At 43.8% G+C, this 25,816-nt stretch overlaps 1 protein-coding gene across 4 annotated transcripts in view; it reads right to left on the bottom strand.

The window, feature by feature from the left end:
- Positions 1-9,185, bottom strand: part of poglut3 (protein O-glucosyltransferase 3) — a 29,303-nt gene extending 20,118 nt beyond the window's left edge. Inside the window, exons 1-2 of one of the 4 annotated variants that reach the window (XM_069891293.1) lie at positions 8,384-8,718; positions 7,557-7,754 (exon numbers count right to left, since the gene is read on the bottom strand). In XM_069891293.1, coding sequence (XP_069747394.1) covers positions 7,557-7,754; positions 8,384-8,597 — 412 coding nt within the window. In that variant the 5' untranslated portion in view covers positions 8,598-8,718. Of the gene's footprint in view, positions 1-7,556; positions 7,755-8,121; positions 8,346-8,383; positions 8,725-9,121 lie in introns of those variants that run through there. The other 3 variants (XM_069891294.1, XM_069891296.1, XM_069891295.1) reach the window with 3 other exon arrangements.
- Between the last annotated feature and the right edge of the window lie 16,631 nt (positions 9,186-25,816).

A 25,816-nucleotide genomic window follows, 5' to 3' on the forward strand; every position in this document is an offset into this window, starting at 1 on the left:
AGCACCATCTTCAAATTTGTTGATGATACCAGTAGGTTGTTTAAAAGGAAACAATGAATCAGCATACAGGAGGGAGATTTAAAAATGTACTAACAGCATCATTTCAATCAACATCACCAAAACCAAAGAGCTGATTGTGGACTTCAGGAGGGGAAAACCAGAGGTGTACAATCCAATAATTATCAGGCGATCAGAGGTGAAGAGAGTGAGCAAATTTAAATTCCAGGGAGTCACATTCTCAGAGGGCCTTTCCGGCCCACAACACACGAATGTCATCGTGAAGAAAACATACCAGTGCTCCTAATTTCTCAGGAATTTCAGAACTTTGGTATGACATCAAAAACCTTGGCAAACTTCTACAGATGTGTCATGGAAAATGAGCTGACTAGCTGCATCACGGCTTGGTATGGGAGCACCAATTGCTTGGAGTGGAAAGCCCTGAAAAAGGTAGTGGGCACAGTCAAGAATATCACAGGCTTTTTCCATCAGAAAAATCCACACGGAACACAGTTGTCAGAGAGCAGAAGCAATCATCAAGGATCCAGAAAAGATGTATAGCAGCCACAAGACTTGTACCACTCAGTTCAGGAACAGTTGTCACCCCACCACCAGAGTCCTAAACAGTAAACTCAATCAGAGACTCATTTAAGGACTCTTACTTTACACATTATTTATTAATGATTGCACAGTTTGTTTGCACTGCCTTCTTGTTTACATTTCCCCCTTTTGTATACATATCTTTTTTGGAGTTTTTTTTTGCACTACCAATAAGTATAAATTCTGCCTAGCCTGCAAGAAAAAGAATTTCATGGCTATATGTGATGCCATGCATGTCAATAAATCTGAATTTTGAACTTCAAAGGAACTAATGATTTGAACGTCTCTATTTACTGGATGTACCCCCAGAATTGAAATATTAATTCCACAAAACAATAAAAAGAAACCATTCTATAACCATTTGGTCTTAAACAGAGCAATCCCCAAAATTTGCCTATCATGAAATGCTTTGAAGACTAATGTTTCAAAATTAACACAGCTTTACTTTGCAAATGACAAGATTCTGCAATCAAAAGCCCCTTTCACACTTGCAAGCGATTCCAGGAATTAACTGCCAATTGGCCTTAAAAGCATCTAGTGTGGAAGTAAAATCAGATCACAGCATCAGATGAGATCATCTTATGCCAGGGATTGATGGTCTTGACCCCTAGTATAATCCCTAGCATCTGCAGATGCCGGCATTGCAATCATGCATTCTGGGATTGAAATTACCCAAGTTTTTGCATAAGTGCAGGAATGTGAAGGTATAAACTTTGCCATGGGAGGGTCGCAGTGGGGTGGGTGGGGGGGGGAAGATGGAGAGAGGAAATAAATTGCAATAAATAGCAAAAGTGGACAATAATTGGTAGAGCTATAGCGTACAATTTATAAAAACCGTGGGAACAAGCAATGACAGACCCGACTTCCTAGCGAAACCCCTCCATGAATGCTCTGTGCATGCAGCCCTTTCTCTGCCACATGGAATTCTGGGAGTGCAGATCCACCATCACTTTTATCCTCCCACGATATTTATAAATAGTACGCAATACTGCTACCTAGTTTCCCCACACTGTAGCACTACAAACTTTCCCACACTGTATAAATTGTGCACTAAAGTGCTACCAACTTTCCCATCCTATTTAAAAAATTATCTGCCATTGCTACTTATTGCTAGCACTTTCCCACGGTCCCTTATAAAGCTTTATATAAGTTGGCACAACAACAGGGGCTGAAGACCTCATACTGTGATGTATACTGTGATGTTATAATTGGGCATGATTAAATTTGTTCAAATATAAAATCATAATAGATTGATCAGGATTTAGGGCAGGACAATCATCGCTCAATGTATCATGATGTCACCGGTAGAAGGTAGAACAATCCTAATGCTGGGGATGGCTCCTTGCAAGTGTAAAAGCCTTCAGTGTCCCAGTTAAGAGTGGTCAAGTGTGAAAAGCCAACCCTCCATTCCTATACCAGGTCATTGAATGGCTAATTTAGTGGGACGCAAGTGTAAAAGGGGTTAATAATAAGATGGATGATAACACTTGCAAAGATCTAGCAATAACCATTTCCTTCCTGAAGTCATTGCTGGCAGCCCATCTCAAAAAATCTATATCAACTACTGATAATCTCTGTGCAAAAAAATGGCCATATTCAACCGTCTGTCCTCTTCAAAATCCTTGATGATATTGTCAGCATTCAAATACTTTCCTATCCCACAAACACGGTTTGAATTTTTCATTTTGCATTCTGTTCCTCCCACAGTTAAAACGTGTACCATATTTCACTAATTATAATGTGCAGAAAACCATAAATAGTGTAAAAATATTTTTGTATAACGTACACACATGTATACCGTGCAGATGTAGAATTCTAAATTCCAACTGACAAAAGCAATTTGCATTTAAATGGGACATGAGACAAAGCACATACCAGCCACAGTTCATCTCCCACAACTTCCCCCAGAGTTGTTAATCGCCCATTATATAGATTATATTCTGCTGCAATATATTAACAAGCTTTGGAGAGAAATCAATCTAAATAGATTGAAGACAGTCTTCAGTGATAAGCAGGATTTTAATTCTAATGTTGTCTCAAATCAGAAACACTTAATATGTTAATCTCCTCCCTCAGGATGGGTCTGGGCAATTAACATTGATAAGGTGCAGTGACCTAGCTAGAATGTCCTGTTTATAGGAACACCATGGCATTCAGTACAAAAAGATATTCCCAAGATCAAAATTTCCCAAGCCAACTATAAATTGTGCCCATTCTTTTATTGCCACTTTTATATTCCCATGCTCGCTATAACATTCCCACGCTTGCTATTAATTGCCAGTGCATCTTTCCCACAGCTACTATAAATTGTGCACATTCTTTCAATGCAAAAATATCCTCATTTAGTGCTGACACACATATAGCAAGGGGGGGGGGGGGTACATAGTTTGTAAAATACACATATAATGTGCTTGTTATATGCGTTAAAATAAGGTAATCACAGAATCTTTGGTGCAGCACTGGAAGTTGTCAAAATAACCCATTTTACTTGCCTTTCCTTATGCACTGCTATCCACTCCCTTATTCTTTCTGCATACCTAGTAAATTAATCATATTTATTAAATTATTTATGAATATTATTATTGAATTCATTTCCAATGTTTCCATATCTTTCTGGCACAGTTAGCTTCAAAAAAGATGCTTGCCATCAATGCATGGTTTTGCCATTCCTCTTAAATCAGTGCACTCTGGTACCTGAACCATCTGCCTCCAGAAACACTTGCTTCTTTTTTCTTCCATTTCCTCAGATAACCTAATTCACTCCAAAACTAGTCTTCCTAACTTGTGCTCCAAGGAAAACTGCCCGAAGCCAGGCTCTCAGTTTGGAATATGTAATGCATCTTAAGAGATAAATTTACACAAATCAAAGCGAGAAATATGCTTTAGGTGTAGTGTGGAGATTGTAAACCTTTGTCCACTACACCTGGCTATGTACCCGGGTGAGATTCCTCTGGGAAGACCTGGGGGATATTCTAAAAAAGTTACAAAAGTGGATTTTCCACTTCTGGGAGATATTGGGGAAACAAGTCATAAAACTGTCCAAATATCAAATTCAGTTCATGAAGGTCACCTTGGCAGTAGCCAGGAAGTGTATAGCAGTAATGTGGAAGTCTGACTCCCAATTAAATATCACACGATAGAATATGGAAACGCAGAGTTGCATTCCCCTGGAGAAAAGTCACAGACAATCTATGGAGAAATATGGCACATTCATTAGAATGTGGCAACTCGATTTGAAATACATTGGCACGCAGATTTGACTAGCTTCACCATTCCCCCCAATTTCGAATTATGGGCCTTATAATAATCCATCCCAGCAGGGAAATGAGTGAAATTAAGGAAATGGATCATGGCGCAGGAGACATGCATTTTTAGTTTTGTTTTTATTTTTTTTTTAAATTCCTCACCTTTGTTATTCAGTCAACTTGGCTGTTTTTCCTAGGTTTCTATAGGGATCGTGGACTCCACTAGTATTGGAATCTGTATAATTTATATGACTCCATGTATTAGGGTAGGGGGAATGGGGAGGATAAATATAGACTCTATGTTACATGAGTTGAAAGGGATTGTGTTGGTTGTTTGAATTTTTTGATGGATCTATGAAAATCAAAAATAAAATATTCAAAAAAAGGGGATGAGAGGAACTCAGTGCAGGAAATGAGTGGCACTGTCTACCCATTCTTTGTACCCTTTACTTCCGCTAGTGTATGACAATAAAGAAGTAGTGATTGTATGCTCTTTGGTTCCGCTGTTTGTTTTATTACAATGCGGGTCGACTTTAACACCTGCATTGAACAACTATGAGATTTACAAAGCATGGGCCTCAGAATTAATTTCCAATGAAGTTTAAATAATCATTTAGGTCTTTAGATTGCTACAGAAGTGTTGAGGAAAGTGTGCTGATGGTCTGGTATGGGAAAACCAATACCCCTGAATGTAAAGCTCTCCAAAAGGTAGTGAAAATAGCCTAGGGCATCACAGGCAAAACACTCCCCACTATTGAGAACATCTATAGCAGTGGTTCTCAACCTTTTTCTTTCCACTTACATATCACTTTAAGTAATCCCTATGCCATCAGTGCTCTGTGATTGGTAAAGGATTGCTTAAGGTGGTATGTGAGTGGGAAGGGAAGGTTGAGAATCACGGCTCTAGACCCAATTGTTACTGAAATAATTTGCTTGAGAAAAATTGTCATTGGCCCATTTCCTTTGGAGTTATGAAACCATGTACATAACAAGTCAATTAGGTACGATTAAAACGGTGCTTTTCAAACCTTTTTCTTTCCACCCACATACCACTTTAAGCAATCTCTTACTAATCCCAGAGCACCTATGGCATGGGGAATACTTAAAAGTGGTATGTGAGTGGAGTGAGAACCAGTGATCTACAGGGAATGCAGCCATTGGAGAACGGCAGCAATCACCAAGATTAACATTTCTGAATTTCACCTACAAATATTAACACAATGACTTGCATACAAAATCCAGACCATAATAAAAGTTCTAATTCCTAAAACCACTATAAATGTCTCTCATTTGTAAAAACCCTTTGGCCCGGTCAAAAGAAATATATGATAAGCAATACATTCATGGATATCAAGGTATCCATCCCTAAATTAGGAAAAATCTCAAAAGATTCGCACAATCTCATATCCCTCTATTGTAGTCGCTGGCTACATTCTGTCCCAATGATAGGCAGTGGCTCCACAGTGAATGGGGTAATAAAGGGTTGGCATTCCATGGAATTAAGTCTTATGATATCAGTTCACAAACTATCCACCAACTAAACACCATTTACCTTCCTCCTAAAACAGTTGAATCAGTACTCCTCTATAAACAATGCACAAAGAAGAAACACGGGTGAAGTGACACAGAATCTGCTCTGGCTGAGGGTCTTCACTATTCATTACTGAAGTGAATCCATGGAACAGCCATTCATCAAGTACAATGATCCCAATGAACAATCATGCGGTCTTCCTTCCAAAATTCCCACTATCACACAGGACAGTGTTAACCCAATTCATTGTACTCCTTCAAATAGAAAGGAATGACAAACCCACCAGGTACTTCTGATGGGGTAATAATATCCCAGCTAAAAGCTAGTACCCAAGAATGCAGTATGCCTGTCATAAGCCCTCCACAGATTTATAACTGAAAAAAAACAGCATTACCTAAAAACTGCCAAGTTGCTCAGATACATTCCTTCAAAACTAGGAAAAATACAATTATTAGCCTACTTTCAATGAACAGTGAAGTAATGGAAGGCGTGACCACACTGCTGTTTTGTCATTTCTCAATAACCTGTGCACAAATGCTTAATATTGGTGAGACCTAAACAAGCTGGCTCCTCATTTTGTTCCACCTTTCCAAGATACCAATAAGAGAAGATAGATGCAGTGACACAGAGTATAAATGGCCTGAGTATAGCTCAAGTCAATGTGAATCAGGGGAAGAACTTCAGATGGTGGTGTTTGCTGGAGGCTAGTCACCTCAGCCTGCTTAACTGTATTACACCATCTGGACATATACCCCATCTGGTACTGGTATAGTGGCTCCTCAGAACAGTGCCCCAGGCCTGGTGGCCACAATTATCTTCCATTCATCATTTAGTATCGTACAAGTCATCATCTTACATAGCGATCAGTACAGTTCAAGCAGGTTTAAGGTGTTTTGTACTCCATTCATTCAGATAAGCATTTATTGACTTCATAGTCCCTATTATCTCTTCCTGTACTCTTTAGAATTGTACTTAGTTCACATTGCCTCTTGTTCATCATATCAAAGTACATTTCACATTGTTGCATTTCCAATATTTACATTTTACCAGTATATTTTTGTTCTCCTGTGACTTCCATGAGATCATCAACATTTTAGCTGCAAACTTTGATACAATGTCCATTTTGACATACAAAATCCAGACCCAATCAGAAAAATATCCTTCCACCACCATCCTTCATCTCCTATCACCGAGCCAATTGTAGATCCAATTAACCAGCTTGCTGTTGGATCCTGCATGCCCCAACCTATTGCATCAGCCTATACTGCAGGCCCTTGTTAAATGCCTTAGTGAAGTCTATAATCGAAAACACAGACCACAGTGTCTGCATCAGTCTCATTGGGTATTTAAACACCAAGTAGTGAGACAGGAATTCCCCCTCAAAAAGCTATGCCGACTCTTCCAAATCAATTCCTCCCTTTCCCAAACAATTTGAATCTTGTCACTTAGAATTTTCTCTAATAATTTCCCGACTCACTGGCCCGTAGTTACCTGGCCTACAGTTCACTGGCATTACTTTCATTGAATAACCCATCAAAATCCTGGAATTAACTAGGCACTTAAACTGGACCGAGTACATAAACACTGTGGCTACAAGAGCAGATTTGTAAGGTGGTTATTCTGCAGCAAATGATTCAGACAGTCACCTCTTTCCACAAGGCAAGTCAAAGCAGTGGTCAGATCTTCCTGTGATCTGAATCAATGGAGCTCCACCATACATGAAGCTCAACATCATCCTGGATTTAAACATTTTTTTTAGCATGGTAACAAGAGCCTCCTGCCCACCACCCTGCACTGCCAAATACATCCATGCGACCGATTAACCCACTAACCCCGTATGTCTTTGGGATGTGGAAGGAAACCAGAATACCCAGAGGAAATCCTCACAGACACGGGGAGAAGAAATAAATTCCTCACGGTTTGGTTTGATTCAAACTTTCCTGAACACCATCCTCATCCCACCCTCTAAAAATTCCTCCAGAATTGTGACTGCCACACCTCGAACGTGACCAGAGCCTCCACCCTTTCCAGCTTACTTCACTCAATAACTTTAGCAGATCTCCTCAAGTCCTTGGGACCGACCGGTTTATTCGAGCAACTTTTAATCCTTAGCACCGCCTTTGTTTTCAATATTGCTCAGCAACTCGTAACTCCCCTTTTTTTAAAAAAAAATTTAGGTTTACCTTTTAAAATATATGGGGACTGGCCTACATGTTGACCTTGATGAAATACTTCAATCTTTAGCCCCTCTATGGCACTTCCATACATTCGATACCTCATTAGAAACGTCCCATCATTTCGATCCAAGGGAGTTGGGACGTAACGGCGAACATGTTCTCTGGAGTTTAGGACCTTGACTGCCACACTGAATGTGTTACTGCCTGAATTTTTAAAAAAAAACACACAAATGAATAATTTTGGTTTTCCACAACACAATTTATAACTTCCCACAAGAAAAAGAATACAGAATTTTGAAATGACCGGTCTTCCTTGGCCTGGATGACAAGACTTAACAGAAAATATACATCCATGTGATCACTTCTGGCTAGCCAGCAGACCTGTGTAAAGAATATATGGAATATGTAAGTGGTAATATCATGTCTGTGTGTTCCACTGACAATGGGGTTTTTTCTTTCTTTGTTTAACTTCACACAAAGGATAGGGAAATGGGGTTTTCTTGTCGTTTTGCATCATAAATATACTTAGAACTGGAAAAATAGAAGACATCTAGAGTGGCTTTTAACTTACACGAAGACATAAGCACGGAAAGTTGATGTCAACAATTCCCAGATGTTTGTTATTCCTCGCAGTTCCCTTTAATTTGATGTGGGGGATCTGTTCAATTTTCGTACCACAAGGTTTAAAAAGAAACACTAACGAAAATACTCATCAAATATGAACTGGATAACGAAACTTGAACGAAATCAACTGAATATAGAGTTTTCAAAGTTCAATCCTAAAAACAAAATCGTGGGTCATCTGGAAGTGAAGAAGGAGTGAAGTTACATACCGGGGGATGAGGTGATATTTTCTCCCGTGCTGCGAACTGCCTGAATATAGAAATATCGAACCGGCAGCACAACATCTGCCCGCAGACCCGGCCCCCAAACCAAACTTCTCCCTGCACTGACTTCCTCTTGCCCTGGTTCCCCCTCAGAGCCACCCAGCACCAGGACTAAGCGCACAAACACCGCCCACGGCCACGGGAAGCGCCGCCGCGGCATTGCCGAACCCGCACAGCCCAGCCCCAGCTTCAAGCCCACCCGCTTCGGCTCAACATCCTTGGCCGCGACTGGGGGCGATGCGGAAACCCCGGCGGCTGCGGGGAACGAGAGCCTCGCGTCGGAATGAAAGGAAAATCTGGAACGGATCACTGCAAGAGCCGAACCGGATAATCACGATTTGCATTCGGGTAGCGCCTCTCGCTCCACGGCGCCTGACGGCAGGAGGAGTGACCTGCCCGCCTGGTGAAGGTTCCAGCAGACGGTATCTTGAAAGACTCGTGCCCCCTTGCAGTCTTTCCGAAGGTGTTCTCACAGAGCACGATAATATTAAGAGGCATTTTTCGCGAAATAAATATAGAAATTGCCGAAAATACTCAGCATTTGGGGGCTGAAATAAAAACCCAGGGTCAACGTATTAAATCGGAGACCAGGCGCCACAACTTGAAAGAAGACAAAAGAAGTCTGTGTCACGCGATTGATTCACTCAGAAACTTGAGAGGACAAACACGCTTTTAATAGCTTACAATCAATGGCCAGTGGACTCGACAGTCCTCAGGTGAATCTGAGGTAAGGCAGGAAAACCAGGGTTTATATTGGGGTAGGTGAGGGAGGAGCCAGCCATCTGAACAACACATGGACAGTGAATTCCAGTTCCCTGCATTCACCCTTTCCTTCAGAAGAGAGCCTGCGGTGAAAAACAGAGACCTTACATTTAAAAAATAAACTAATAGTTTACAAATATTTACAAGTTGAGTCTGTCAGGAGGTTGATTTATTCTGGTGGAGCGCCTCGGTACTGGAGGACTTTGGGCTTCCTGGACCCCTGGTGGTGCTGGGTTACTGGGTCTGGAGGGCTCTGGCTCAGGTCGTGGAGTGGATTGGTCCACTTCCTGAGCTGTGTCATCCTGAACCCTGGGCGGGGTACTTAGTGGTTCCTGGCTTGTTTGAGGCGTTGGATTCTCAGTTCCAGCAGATGCTAGATCCTTGATCGAGACAGTGTCCTTCTCTGCCGTCAGGGTGTGCCACGTAGGTATACATTGGGTTGACACCTTCTCGAGCAGAGGGTCTGTCTTACTCCTCCTCACGTGCTTTCTTAGCAGGACCAGCCTCGGTGCCATTAGCCAAGTCAGGAAGGTGGTCCCAGACATGGATTTCCTCTGGAAAGTGAGTATTAGCTCATGAGGAGTGCAGTGCAGAGAAGCGACCTTATGGAGTGGAGCACCGTGGGTAGGTCTTCTTGCCATCATGAGTCTGGAAGGCTTCTAGACCAGAGAGCCAATTTCACGACCTTCCATATAGTCGCGTTCTCTTTTTCAACTTGTCCATTCCCCTGGAGATTGTAGCTAGTCGCCCTGCTTGAGGCAATGCCCCTTACTAGCAGGTACTGGGGTAGCTCTTCGCTCATAAATGATGAGCCCCGGACGTTATAGATAGAGCTGAGATACCCAAACAGGGTGAAAATAGAGTGCAAGGCCCTGATGACTGTGGAGGTGGTCATGTCTCAGCAGGGGATGGCAAACAGAAAATGAGAATACTTGATGCTGTTGAGAAAGTACACATTTCTGTTGGTGGAAGAGAGGGAATCCTTGAAATCGACACTGAGTAATTCAAAGCGTCGGGATGCCTTTATCAGATGTGTTTTGTTGGGGCGTAAGAAGTGCGACTTGCACTCAGCGCAGACCTGGCAGGATCTGGTCATCTCCCTGATGGCCTCAACGGAGTAGGGCAGGTTGCATGCCTTAACAAAATGAGCCATGTGAGTGAGGCCCGGGTGGCAAAGCTCATCGTGCAGTGACCACAACTGGCTGCTGTGTGTAGAAGGCACAGCTTCTTCTTGACAGAGCATCTGGAGGCTCATTGAGAGTACCTGGCTTGTCTGCTATTTCGTAATTATAGGTGGAGAGTTCGATCCTCCACCTCGCAATCTTGTCATTCTTTATTTTACCTCTTTTTGTGTTATTAAACATAAATGCCACCGATCGCTGGTCGGTGAGCAGTGTAAATTTCCTGCTGGCCAGGTAATGTCGCCAGTGCCTGATGGTCTCTACAGTGGCTTGGGCCTCTTTCTCCACTGATGGGTTTCGAAGCTCGTGGCCTTAGAGGGTGCAGGAAAAAAAGGCAACCGGCCTACCTGCCTGGTTAAGGGTAGCAGCCAGAGCCACATCAGAGGCATCGCTCTCCACTTGGAACAGTGCATTCCCGTCCACTGCATGCCTGGTGGCCTTTGCGATATAGCTCCTAATATAGCCGCTTGGGCTTCAGACGCTAATAGGAAGGAGGTGGACTTTATTGCATAGTAAGAAAAGCCAAGGCACCTCCTTAAAATATTCATGGTCTTCGGTATCAGGAGATTTAACAGGAGGCACATTTGATCAGAAAGGTACATTCTCATCTATCGCGTGCATGGCGGCTTTTGCACTGTAACTTTGGAGGTATTAAAAGCCATCTGGGCTTCTGCCAAAAGGGGGGGAGTGGTGGCCTTTAAGAGGGGACGAACCTTGTTGGCGTATTGAGGGACCCACTGGGCGTAATATGAGAAAAACCCCAGGAATCTCCTCAAAGCCTTTTTTGGTCCCGGGGAGGGGAAGCTCTAATGGGGGCACATCTATCAGGATCAAGGCCAATGATGCCATTCTCCACCACATAGCCAAGGATAGTCATGTAGTCCTCAATACACATTTGTCGGAATTGTAAGTGAGATTCAGGGCTCTCACCACATGGAGAAAGCTCTGGAGATTGGCATCATGGTCTTCCACAGTGTGGCCACAGATGGTGACATTGGCGAGGTAGGGGAAGGTAGCCTTCAACCCGTACTCGTCCTCCATCCTGTCCCTCTGCTGCTGGAAAATAGACACCCCATTGGTAATACCGAAAGGAACCTCCGGAACTGATAGAGTCAACCGTTAGCCTCAAATGCCATGAACGGGCGGTGGTTGGAACGGATTGGCAGCTGGTGATAGGCAGCTTTCAGGTCGGTGGTTGAATAGAGCCAATACTGCACGATTTCGTTCACCATATCCGAAATGCGAAGGAGAGGGTATGCACCCAGGAGTGTGTATCGGTTAAGTTTAGCTATAGTCAATTACTTGCCTGGACTTGTTTACCCCTTTACTACCACCACTTGTGCTCTCCACAGGCTGGTGCTGGGCTGAAAATCCCCTCGTCCAGCAGGTGCTGGGTCTCCGTCTTTATAAACTCACTGTCTGCTGCACTGTACCTCCTGCTCTGGTGGCGAGAGGCTTACAGTTGGCAGACAGGTTTGGGAACAGAGGTGGGGGGGTGGGGGGGTCAATGTTCAGCATGGAGGGGCTGCAAGTGGGACCTGGTTTTGAGGGCCCTCCGTTCCGAATAGTTATGTGGAAGGAGAACCAGAAAACTACAAGGTCATGCTTTTAAGATGACACAGGAAATCCAGACCCAACAATACTGGAACATACAATTCATCTAAAATGTACATGTGAAATTTACAAAATTCCCCCCCTCAAATGACAGATGAAGTATACAATGTTTCTGTACATGCGCCAAATGGGACTGGGACGGTAGGATTAATTAGATGGATACATTTGTACGTTATATTTTTGCACAGACAGTGCGTCTATGAAACTTTCTGTGGAGCCTGTGTCAATCAGGTACTTGGTCAAATGTCCGTTTACGTTCACCGTCACCATCAAGTTGCTGAGGTGGTGAGGTCTGTTCTGGTTGAGGACCAGTGATGCCAGGTTGCTGGAGATGTCGTTTTCTTCCCTTGAATGGCCCCCTCCATCCTGAGTCGACCTACGTAGGTAAGATCGCACTGACCTCGTGGTGCAGTAAGATGGCTGCCCTCCTCCCTCCTCTGATAATGATGGTACCGAATTTGAAATCAGAGCTGAAAACTGCTGCCTTGGCTTTGTATTAGTTCCGGTTGTTTTTGTAAAGTTGTCCCCGTGTGTTTTTTCCTGTGTGCACATGCATAGGAAATATGGCTTTCCAGCACAGTGAGTGACTTGAGAACCCCCTTTTGCTCGAGTTGGTCAGCAAAGTTTGAATGCATGGGTGGGATGTGCACGTGGGCTGCAGACCTCGCCTTGCTGCCAGGCAGAACCGTTCGCCGCCAAGTGAGTGGCTGCTTCCCCTCTGTGGGATAATTGCTCAGAAGGAGGCATCATCAGGCAGTTGGCTCTGACCTGTGTGACACTGTGATATTGCAGTGTTCTTTCTTGTTCTTGTATTCCATGCTTCTGCTGCAATAAGTCTTTGTGTTAAGTGTCTATTTGATGTAATTTCCCCCAACTTCCCTGTAACACATGTACGTACACACACATTTGGCGTTACAGTGCTAAGGAGGACCTGGCTGCCAAGTCTAAAATCCTTAATGTAGATTTTAAAACATTACTGGTCCCATTACTGACCCCTGAGCAATATCTTCCTTGCTCCAGCTTGAGGAATAACTGGTTACCTCTTCCCTCTGTTTACTTAATCTTTTTTTGAATATTTTATTTAAAAATTTTTCCATATATGTAATTAATAAATTGTCATATAGTACAATAGATGATTAAATTCAAAAATGTTCCTTCATTACATAATGGTTATAACCCCTTCCCTTGCCTCCCTCTCCCAACCCCTGCCCCCTCCCTGTCATGAGGAATAATACATGTAAAAATAATAAATATGGTAATAAAAAAATAGAAAAGTAAAGTATCTTGGATTACTCAGGGATATCACTCCTCCTCACACTGGAATTTAACAGATTTTATCTGGTCATTTTCATTTAAAGGAAGAAGGTTAACACAGGTCTCAAGGGGCTGGAAGAACTTTTCTACATATTTATATCTAAAGTTGGCATATAGGGGCTCCAAATTTTCAAGCCGGCCTTCCGGGCGGCGAGCGCAAGGTAAAGCCAGCAGACCGCACAGTGGCACTGGTCCCAGCAAGTGAACTGGCGGACAAATGGCTAAAAAAGCCTAAAGGGCCAGTGACCCTAAAATGGCGCTGGGCCCGCTGTCGAGCCAACAGACTGCGGTAGTGTGCAGGGAAGAAGGTAGTGTCATACAAGTATGTACCCGAGCATGGGAAAACCCGCCTCTGTCATGCAGAATGTGACGTCAGTAATCGGGGCAAATGGTGGGAACTCGAATGATATAAAAGTCGGGCTTGAACCCTGATAAAGCAGAGCTTAACCTAACCACACTTGTGAGTGTCGTTCTTTTGAGTAGAGCGCGGCTAGAATTGGTGACTCTGACGGTTTAGATGGCGTCTAAACCCAACGATGATAAGCCGGCAGCAGTCCACGCGATCGCCCTCAACTGCTGGCCTTCTGGACAAATCAGCCATGCGTCTGATTCAACCAGTCTGAGGCACAGTATCAGATTTGGCAGATTACATCAGAGACCACACGGTACTACTACGTGGTGAGCGCCCTGGACCAGGTCACAGCGAGCCAGGTGGACAACTTTATCCAAGAGCCCCCAACCGATGGAGCTTATACTGCCTTCAAAGAGCTACTCATTGAGATTTTTGGACTCTCACATCTGCTTCATCTGGATGGGCTAGGGGGCAGACCCCCTTCAACGTTCATGAACGAGATACTGGCGCTCCTTGGCAAACATGAGCCCTGCATCATGTTCGAGTAGGCTTTCCTTGTACAGCTATCTGAGGACATCCAGTTGCTTCTAGCAGATGCTGACTTCAGTGACCCCTGGAAAGTCGCTGCGTGAGCAGATGTCCTATGGAAGCAGAAGAAAGAGTGCTCAGCATCCATGGGTCTCGTCGAAAGATCCCACAACCACACCAGGGAAGACCCACCTAAAGAGCAGAAACACAGGGGCCAGCTGTTGCTAATGGCCACAGTGGCTGGCAAACTTGATAGTCTTCTCCTGTACGTTTGGGACTGCCAGTCCAGACGACATTTCCTCATGGACATTGGAGCATAGGTCAGCATCCTGCCCCCTTCAGGATAGGACACCAGGAACAGTTGAGCGGGCCCCACGTTGAGGGCTGCCAACAACAGCACCATCGGGCCTATAGTACCCGCAAGGTCCATCTGCAGTTGGGTGGCAGCATCTTTTTGTGGGTATTCATGTAGGCAGCAGTGAGCAACCACTCCTTGGAACAGACTTCCTACGTACCCACAGCCTCCTCGTAGACCTAAAAGGCCAGTGACTGGTCCATGCCAAAACCTTCCAGACCATCCCCCTCCAAGATGCCAAGCTTCTGGCGCTCCACCTGGACTCCATACAGTGATTCATGGACGAGTAGGCCAGGGTCCTGGCCAAGTTCCTGGTGGTGCTCACCCCTCCAGTTCTCCATGGCGATGCCACAGCATAGGGTGCAGCATCACATCCTCACCCAGGGCCCACCACTCCACACTCGAACAAGATGTCAGTCACCGGAGAAGTTCCAATTGGCCAAGGAGCTGGGCAACATAAGGCAGACAGACAACTCGTGGGCTTCTCCCCAAGGCCACTGGGGGTTGGAGACCATGTGGTGACTACCACCACCTCAACGAAGCCACCACACCGGATTGATAACCCATACCACATATCCAAGACTTTGCGGCCAACCTGCACGAGGCAAAGATCTTCTCGTAAGTGGACCTCATATGGGGATATCATCAGATCCTGGTGCACCCTGATGATATTCCCAAGATGGCCAACATAACTCCTTTCGGCCTGTTCGAGTTTCTGCAGATGCCATTCGGATGGTCGCTGTGGGCTAAGACCTGGACGGCACTTTCATCTACTTAAGACGACATCCTTGTGGTGAGTAAGGATTGACAGGAAAACCTGATGCACCTCAGCAAGTTCTACACACAGCTGAGCGATTTCAGACTGACCATCAACCTGGCCAAATGCCAGTTCGGGCTTGAGACCATTGACTTCCTGAGCCACAGGATAACCAAGGAGGGCACTACACCACTACCCAGCAAATGGAGACCATCCAAAAGATTCCCAGGCCCAGGATGACCAGGGGACTGCAGGAGTTCTTGGAGATGGTCAATTTCTACCACAGGTTCATCCTCTTGGCAGCCCAGATTATGTGGCTATTGTTCACCCAGATGGCGGACAAAGCAAAGGACGCTACATGGAACAAGGAGTCAGCGGAGGCCTTCGTGAAGGCCAAGGAATCCCTGACAGGCGCCACTTTCCTAGAACACCCTAGAGTAGACGCTCCAACAGACTCGACGGTGGAAGCTTCGGGAACAACGATTGGCGGAGTCCTGGAGCAACAGATCGAAGGAAGTTGGCGACCGCTGGCTTTCTTCAGCAAACATCTGTGTGTCAGAGCTAAAGTGCAGTGTTTTTGACAGGGAATTACTAGCCATCCGCCACTTCAGATACTTCTTCAAGGACAGGACTTTCATGGCCTTCATGATCACAAACCCCTGACTTTTTCCCTGGCCAAAATTTCGGACTCCTGGTCAACCCGCCAACAGCATCACCTCTCATACACTTCTAAGTACACCACAGATGTGAGGCACGTCTCAAGAGTGATTCCATGTGCTGTTGAAAGGAGTGGACTTCGTGGCATTGGAGGAGGCACAGCAGGAGGACAAGGAAATATCCCAGTACAGAACAGTCATATTGGGACTACAACTTCAAGACATCCCAGTGGGCACAGGTAACCTCACCCTCCTGTGCGACATGGCCACAGGACAGGTCAGACCCATCGTCCCGGCAGCTTGAAGAAGACCAGTTTTTGACTCCATCCATGGGCTGGCGCAACCATCCATCAGGACCACGGTCTGGCTGGTGGCCAGCAAGGTCAGTGGGTGGTCAAAGTCATGCACTCAATGCCAATTGGCCAAGGTACAGTGGCATACCAAGACCCCACCACAGCTCTTTGAGCCTGCTAAGCGAAGGTTTGACCACATCCAATTGGACATAGTGGGACCCTTACCAATATCTCAAGGTTTCCACTACTTGTTCACGATGGTCAATCATTTCACCAGGTGGCTGGAGGCAGTCCCTCTAGCAGACACTTCCATGACCTCATGAGCCAGGACCCTCATCTCGTTCTGGGTGGCATGGTGAGGATTGCCTTCACACATCACATCCAACAGGAGAGCCCAGTTCACCTCCAGCCTGTGATCCTGAAGTAGTCAGCCAGTGAAGAGAAGAGTATTTAATACAGTGTTAACAGGCTTAATGTACATGTGGCCTGGCATCATGACATCTGAAGTGCTAACAACCTCATGACATAGCTATGTTGAGTAGGCCAGGGCTTCTCAGTAGACTACAGGTACTGCTGAGTCACTATGCCTCGTTGCTGTAGTAGCTAGTTGCCAGTAGACAGGAGCCTGTTGTGTCTAGCTGTCACAAGACAGGAGTTGTTAGCACTGGTTCTGCCCACTCCCTCCAAGCATACCGCTACAACTGATGTAAAAAATTATACTGAACGAATCTATATCTTACATTAATAGGATTTGTCATACTATCTTGACAGAGAACTAACCATTTTTGCTCATCATTTGTAATATTCAACTCCACCTCTCATTTCTGTCTAGGTTATGCACTTCTTGTTTAATAGTTCCCTTTTGCAATGAAAGCTATATTGAAGAAGTAAATTTCTTAATGTTTCCTCTCTTAATAAGAGTTTCCACCTCACTACAAATGGGTAACTGCATCTCTAAACCTAACTTTTACCCTAAATATGCCCTCAGTTGGAAATAACAGAACAAAGAATTGTTAGGTATTCCATATTTATTCCTCAATTGTTCAAAAGACAGCAATTGGCCTTGTTCATAACAATCTTCAATATTTTTAACACCCTTACTAAACCAAATGATTAAAAATCGATGACTTTTTGAAAAAGGTTCAAGCTGGTTTTGAATTAGAGATATCTTAGGTGATATACTTTCTTTCATTATTGAATGCTAATTACAAGATACTTGTTAAAATATTGGCAAATAGGCTGACTAAATTGTTGCCTAAATTAATAAATATGGACTAGACAGAGATAATCAGCGGACAATGTGGCCAGACTATTTAGTACATTTAGCAGAAAAAAGAAAAGATCTAAGTTTTGCTGTGGCTGTAGACACAGAAAAAGCCTTTGACAGATTGGAATGAGACATTTTGTTTAAATTTGGATTTGGCCTAACGTTTATAAATTGGATTAAGCGATTATATAATGATCCTAAAGCTAAAATAGTAACTAATGGACAGATATCTACCCCATCTCAATTGACAAGATCAAGTCTACAAGGATGTCCTTTATCTCCAGCTTTGTTTATACTAGTTATAGAGCCATTAGCAGAAGTAATTAGGAACAATTTGGAAATTAAAGGATTTAAGGTTGGCCAAGAAGAGCATAAAATTATCTTATTTGCAGATTTTTATAAATATATTTGACAGAACCTGAGACTTCTTTAAGGAAACTACTTTTTAACTTAGAAGAATATGGTATAGTCTCTGGTTATAAAATAAATTGAGACAAAAGTGAAATTATGCTTCTTACAGGAGATTATAGTTATTGTCAAAGAGATGTTCAATTTAAATAGCCAAAAGATGGAATTAAATATTTAGGGATCCATGTAGACAATAATTTTAAAAATGTATATAAACTGAATTATTTTTCATTAATTAAAAAGTTGATGTAAAAAAAAGGATGACTTTACCTATAACATTAATCAGAAGTGTTAACTGTATAAAGATGAATATATTCCCAAGAATTCAATATCTCTTTCAAACCTTACCTATATTATTGCCACAAAAGTTTTTTCAAGAATTAAATAAAAATGGAGGGAAATTTCTTTGGAAAAGGTAAAATGTCAAGAGTCTCTGTAGAAACATTAACATGAAACTATTGTTAGGAATTAAAGTACCTTTAAAGAAATTGCTCGAGACAAAAATTGAGAACAAAGAACATTTATTACTACAACAATGCAAAGTTGGGTGCTTCCCCTTACCCTGGGAATACACACACATACTGGGGCTCACCCAACTTTTATACAGTCAATTTCAGTATCAGAATGCCCTCCCCCTTACATTCTTCTGCCCCCTGGATGGGTTTGGCATAGGTAATTCTTCCTGCCTACGTGCAGTTTCAGTACACTTGGAGGACCAGGGGGTATCCTGTGGGTGCCCCATCATGTCATTGTCCTTATTCACACCTTCCTGATTCTCTGGGCTACAGTCTCTTAATATGCAGAGTTGACTCATTCTATCTAGGGTTGGCTAATTTCATATGTATAAATCTGTGTATGGTTAGCTAATTAGAAATGTATGACTTGGTACTTCTGTCCAGGGCTAGGAGACCCTTATCTGATCCAGACTACCTCAACTTCCTACATTCTATTGTACCTTACCATTCCTTATCTTAGTCCTATGGTCTTGTCACAAAGGATAGAAGATTCTTATGTTAATCGTGCTGACTCTGCTTTCCTGCATCCTAAGCCCCAAACTTATCCTGTTTGAACTGGTTTCAGCCATTTTACTGATGAACTTTAGTTTCTTCCATGTTCATAATTTTAGGTCAATTTTCCCATCTCTCACAATCCTCACTTTTCTTTTAGATCAGTAATACTGATCTTTCACCATGATCAGTGTTACTGATCTTTGGTTACTAGTGTCAGTGTGACTGATCCCCCCCCCCCCACCTTTTCCTCACTTTTCTTTTAGATCAGTAACACTGATCTTTCAAGTGTAAGGTGTAGTTTTACCCAGCTGGTCAATAACCGAATTGTAATGTCTGTGTAAAGTCTTTAGGTAGGGGAGCACCATGAAGGTCAGGGGAGTGAGTCCAGCTGCTTATTAGGGTTTTGAGTATCAGGCTCCAGTTCTCAGTAAAGAGTCTAGTCCATCCCATACGTTGAAATATTGAAGCAGTGTCTTTGAAGCACACGACCTTTGTAAGTGTTGTCCCGACGAAGTCTGTGAGAGGCGCTGCCTTCAGCAGCGAACAAGTAGCAGTCTATGAGAAGCGCTGCCTTCAGCAGCGAACGAGTAGCAGTCTATGAGAAGCGCTGCCTTCAGCAGCGAACGAGTAGCAGTCTATGAGAAGCGCTGCCTTCAGCAGCGAACGAGTAGCAGTCTATGAGAAGCGCTGCCTTCAGCAGCGAACGAGTAGCAGTCTATGAGAAGCGCTGCCTTCAGCAGCGAACGAGTAGCAGTCTATGAGAAGCGCTGCCTTCAGCAGCGAACGAGTAGCAGTCTATGAGAAGCGCTGCCTTCAGCAGCGAACGAGTAGCAGTAGTCAGGCGGTTCCGTTTGATTGTGGCTCGTATCTGATGTCCTCTTCAGCCCCGAACCCTAGGGCCACCGATCTCCGAAGGCTGTTTGGAGCCTGATATTAAAGTGTCAAGCAGCTCACATTGTTGGAAACTGGTGCTCCCTTTCATGGGGTGATGAAAAGTGACCAAGCAGGGGGGGGATTGTTTCTTGTGATTTAACTGTGTGTTGCAGCTTGTCTGCTAACATTAGCATTGAACTTGTGAGTTGCAGCCTGTCTGTGTACATTAGCATATGTATTAACTCTCTCTCTCTCTGTTACATGTACAATGCTGACTACCATTCTGTCTGTCTTTGTCCCACCATGTCCTTTGTGCTATCGCTTCAAAACTCCTGTCTTTAATACCTGTGTAGGCAATGATACAAATTAGATGTACTCCACTAAAGCTGTTTAATTCCCCTGGTCCGGATTGGGATCCCTTATATCCCATTATGACTATACATTAAATCTATGCCCTGTCTACATTCTAAAGGAGCTGAATTGTAACCTCTGCTGCCCCTATTCCAGGGGGGCTTAAAACATTAACGAACAATATTCCAAAGAAATTAGTAATCAACAATGAACAATACATGTAAAGCTCATTAAAAACAGCATTAAAATACAATAAGAACTGAATAAAGCACAATAAATGTAAAGCTCATTGAAAACTGCAATAAAATACAATAAGAACTGAATAAAACACAATAAATGTAAAGCTCATTGAAAACTGCAATAAAATACAATAAGAACTGAATAAAACACAATAAATGTAAAGCTCATTGACAACTGCAATAAAATACAATAAGAACTGAATAAAACCACAATAAATGTCAAGCTCATTGAAAACTGCAATAAAATACAACAATAACTGAATAATCAAAAGACAAGTAAAATACAACAATAACTGAATAATCATAAAAAAAGGTTACATTACGGCACTTTGTCACGGCGCAGTGTAAGTTTCAGGTCTGATGGATGAGGAACTGCACGCCAGGTTGGGGTTTGAATCTGTGTGTCGTGGTGTTGTGGTTCAGAAGCTGGTTTAACCCTTTGAATGTGGGTCCAGCCTTTTTCTCTTGTTCTTACTGCGGTGTCTGTAATTAAAAGTACACAGAAGGGACCATCCCAGGCAGGTTTTAGTTGATCTTCTTGCCATGCTTTTATATAAACCCAATCACCAGGTTTAATAGAATGTATAGGAAAGTCTAAGGGTGGTGTTTGGGCTAAGAGTCCTTTTTGCTTTAAATCTTGGATGGAAGTAGAAAGTCCTCGTAAAAATTTTGAAATGTATTGGTCATTAGCTTCAGGAATGGGAGAATCAGTGTGATATCCCATAAATGGGAGTCCAAACATCATCTCATACGGTGAGACTGCGAGGTCTTTACGAGGTGCTGTCCTAATTCTAATCAGCGCTAACGGCAATGATTTAATCCAGGACAGACCAGTTTCTTCATGAAGTCGAGTGAGTTGGAGTTTCAATGTTTGATTCATACGCTCGACTCGCCCCGAGCTTTGGGGATGCCATGGGGTATGTAGTTGCCATTCTATTCCTAAGCTCTTGCAGACACCCTGTAGAATCTTAGAGGTGAAATGCGTACCTCTATCTGAATCAATGGTCTGCATCATACCGTATCGTGGAATGATACCTTCAATAAGTATTCGGATGACAGTGTTGGCACGATCATTCGGGGTAGGAAAAGCTTCAACCCATCTTGTGAAATGATCAACCATGACAAGGAGGAATTTGTAAATGCCAATCTTAGGAAGTTCAGTAAAGTCTATCTGTATGCGCTGGAACGGGCGGACGGCAATGTCGCGACCGCCAGGTATTACTTGGCGCATCGATTTCTTATTAACCCTTTGACAAATGGGACAAGATCGAGTAGCAGATTTAGTAATATTGTATATGCCAAGGCAGTGAAGGGAACGTGTAAAAGCATCTATAAGGGACTGGGTTCCCCAATGTGTTTGTTGATGTAACTGATCTATGATTTGGCGGGCTATGGCTTTGTTAATAACTTGCCGTCCGTCTACTGTCCACCACAACCCGTCAGCAGTCTGGCAAAATCCCTGATCTCTCATTGCAACCTCTTCTTCCCGTGTAAAGATGGGATTCTTTTTAATCTCTATTGGCGTGGGTAGGAGCTGGTATAAATGAATCCTTTCTGCTAATGCCGCCTGTTTGGCAGCTGCATCAGCCTGCCTGTTTCCTCTAGCTTCAGGACTGTTACCAGTCTGATGTCCACGCACATGTACAATGGCAATATCGGACGGGAGTGCTAAAGCCTCCAGGGATCGGGTGATTAACTGTTCGTGAGCTAACTTTTGTCCTTTGCCAGTTATCATCCCCCTTTCCTTCCATATCTTACCGAAGGTGTGGACTACCCCAAAAGCATATTTAGAATCAGTGTAGATCGTTCCTACCTTGTTTTCTAGTTCGTGGAGTGCTCTACAGAGGGCATATAACTCACAGGATTGTGCTGACCAATGGCCGGGGAGGCGACCAGCTTCGATCACAAGTTCCTGTTTACCGTCCACTACGCTATACCCGCTATAGCGGGTACCTGCAATACAACGTGAAGAACCATCAATAAACAGTTTTTCCCCTTCAGTTAAAGGGACATCGGTTAGGTCTTCCCTAATTTTTGTTTGTAAGTCGATAACCTCTGAGCACGAATGTTCTAAACTGTCCAAAGGCTGGTCACTAGCTGGGGAGATGAGGAAGGTTGCTGGGTTGAGAGTTTTGGTTGTAATTAAGGTCAAATCATTGCTGTCCATTAAGATCGTTTCGTATTTTAGGATTCTCGAATCCGTGAGCCACCTTCCAGCCCGCTGTAATAGAATATTGCGGACTGTATGAGGGGTATGCACTGTCATAGGGGCACCGAAAGTAATCTTTCGTCCTTCCTCTACCAAAATTGCAGTGGCTGCGACGGCTTGTATACATTCTGGCCAGCCGCGACAAACGGGGTCTAAAAGCTTTGACAGGAAAGCCACTGGTTGTCTATAGCCAGCCTTGGTCTGTGTGAGCACGCCGGTGGCTGTTCCAGCTTTGGTATTAGTGTACAAATCAAAGGTTTTGTTTAGATCTGGCAACGCTAAAACTGGGGCACTCGTTAGGCATCGTTTAACAAAGTTGAATTTTTCAATCTCTTCATCCGTCCAGTCAAGGGTTTGGGATGTTATACTGGAAATCTTATCATAAAGAAATTTGACCAGAATCGAATAATTCTCTATCCATATTCTACAGAATCCCACTAACCCAAGGAATTTCCTGAGTTCTTGAGTATTTTTGGGAGGGGGGATCTGTATAATACCAGTTATTCTTTCTGGGCTAATTTTCCTGGTTCCTTGACTAACTAGATGACCTAAGTATTTGACCTCAGTTTGCACAAATTGTAATTTAGACTCACTGACTCTCAGACCTTTCTTCTCCAGAAAGTTTAAAAGTGCCACTGTAAAATCTTTAGCTAATTCCTGTGTTCTTGCAGTAATTAGCAAGTCATCCACATACTGTATGAGTTGGCAATTTTCTATCTTAGGAGTTTCATCTAATACCCGCTCTAAGACTTGACCAAATAAATTGGGTGATTCGGTAAAGCCTTGGGGAAGGACTGTCCACCGGTATTGGTTTTTACGGCCAGTAAAGGGGTTCTCCCATTCAAAGGCGAACATGTCTCTGCTTTCTGTGGCCAATGGACAAGTCCAGAATGCATCCTTTAAATCAATGACACTAAACCATTGATTATGGGGGTCAATTTTACTCATGATGGTATACGGGTTGGGTACAACCGGGTGACGGGCAAGAATGAATTTGTTAAGCTCCCTCATGTCCTGTACTAGGCGGTAAGTGCCGTCTGGCTTTTGAACAGGTAAAATCGGGGTATTAAAGGGAGACATACAGGGTTCGAGTATACCGTCTTGAATCAACTGGTCAATTACGGGCTGTAAGCCTTTCCGGCCAGCCATCGGAATTGGGTACTGTTTCTGTCTAACAATTCGTTGAGGATCTTTTAGCGTGACTTGTAGCGGAGGAATATCAAGGATTCCTCTATTTCCCTTCCCTGCCCATACTCTTGGATTTATCAGTTTGCGATCTTCTTCGTTTAAAACATAGAATTGAACTCCAATGCCTGATTGTAGAGGTCGAGTACCGATAGCCAATTGGTCCTGTAGATCCCTCCCTAACAAGCATACTCCGGCTTGGGGAAGTAATAGAAGATCCTCAGTTATGATCTTATCTCCCATTTGAATACTGACTTCTCGCAATACTGGGACTGGAAAGTCTCTACCTCCTACCCCAGAAACTGTGACTGTCCCTTCTATTTTCACCTCCTTCGGTTGGTATAGAACGCTAGATCGGGCAGCTCCAGAATCGACCAGAAATGTCATCTTATCCCCGTGAGGTCCTATGCATAAATTAACTAACGGTTCTCCTTGCAGCCCCACGGTATGTATTAATTGAGAACCGTGACCCCCCTATTCGTGATCAGCTTCCATCAAGGCATAGGAACGTGTGTCCATTGCTCGCAGTGGGCAATCCTTTTTAAAGTGCCCTTCCTTTTTACAATGAAAACAAATGAGGGGTCCCGTTTCCCAATCTTTCCCAAAACTTCTAGGGGGTATACGTCGTCCCCGGAATCCTCCTCTACTCCTCCATCTGCTGGGGTCTCCACCTCCCCACCCTTGGCTCCCCTCTTTTTGGTGGTGGTCAGCTACTATTCCTTTAACTGTCTGTAATAGAATTTTAGCTTTCCCTTTTTGTTTATCCTCTGCCCTCTGTACAAATGCTCTCTGAGCAATCTGTAGTAACTGAGTAATTCCTTGCTCATGCCAATTTTCTGTCTTTTGTAACTTTCTTCGGATGTCTGGGGCTGAGTTGGTAATGAAACCCGTTAGAACCAATTGTTCCCCTGCTGGGGATTCTATGTCGAGACCCCCGTATTGTTGAATTGCCGTGCGCAGTCGATTGAGAAATGCAGAGGGGGTCTCCTCAGGACCTATGGGAACCTCAAAGGCTTTTTTAAAGTTTTGTCCTTTGGGGACAGAATCCTTGATTCCTCTGATCAAATTTATCCTATACTCATCCATCAGTGTGCGGCCAGCACTGGTATTTTTGTCCCAATTAGGTTTTGTGAGAGGGAATTTGGCTTCTCCAGGGATCGCCTCGTGTCCCCCTTGGTGTTCCTTATCCCATGCTTTAATGCCTGCCTGTCGGATCATTCCCCGCTCATCTAAGGTAAACAAGGTTTTAAATATGGCTGTTAATTCCTCCCAAGTATACAAATTTGGTCCCAAAAATTGGTCTAACTGTTCGGCACATCCCTGGGGATCTTCTATCAGGGAGATTAATTCTTTCTTAAAATTACGTACTTCAGTGCTGGTCAGGGGCACATTTACGAACCCAAGACCTTCTCCTACGGGAACCTCCCGTAGGGGTCGCATCCAGCTAATTTCTGGTTTCTTTGATTTGTTTTCCTGTTCCCTGAGGAATACATCGCAAGGTTCTGCCACTTCTTCCTGAGGGGTCTCACGCTGTTCGGAGTAACAATGCTCTACCTCTACTGTTAACGGGGGTGGTAATCGAGCGCTTTGTGAGCGAGTCACCATACCACTCCGGTTCTCCTCTCTCTTCTCTAGTGGTATGGGAGGAGGAGGGGGAGGTGCAGAAGGGTAGGCAATAGGAGGGGAAGGAAAGATAGGAGCCGGCATAGGAGGAACATAAGGTGGAGGGAGGGAATGTAACACATCCCAACCCTGTGGTTCAGGGACAAGAGGTTCCTCCTCTCTCTTATTCCTGAATTCTTTCTCATTCAAAACCAGCTGTTCAATGGATCCCTTGAGCCAGCAGGCTGCATATTCCCTGCTCTCAACATTGTCTGGCTGGTTTTGATAGAGCCATAAGTTCAAAGCTTCACACATCCATTCATCCTCGGATCCGAATTTTGGCCAGTACACGGAGCTCCCTTTAACCGGGTATCTCACCCATTCATTACAACAATACCTGACCATCGTCAGTTTGTCTTTACT

The sequence above is a fragment of the Narcine bancroftii genome, chromosome 7 (assembly GCF_036971445.1).
Source record: "Narcine bancroftii isolate sNarBan1 chromosome 7, sNarBan1.hap1, whole genome shotgun sequence".
Classification (NCBI taxonomy): Eukaryota; Metazoa; Chordata; class Chondrichthyes; order Torpediniformes; family Narcinidae; genus Narcine; species Narcine bancroftii.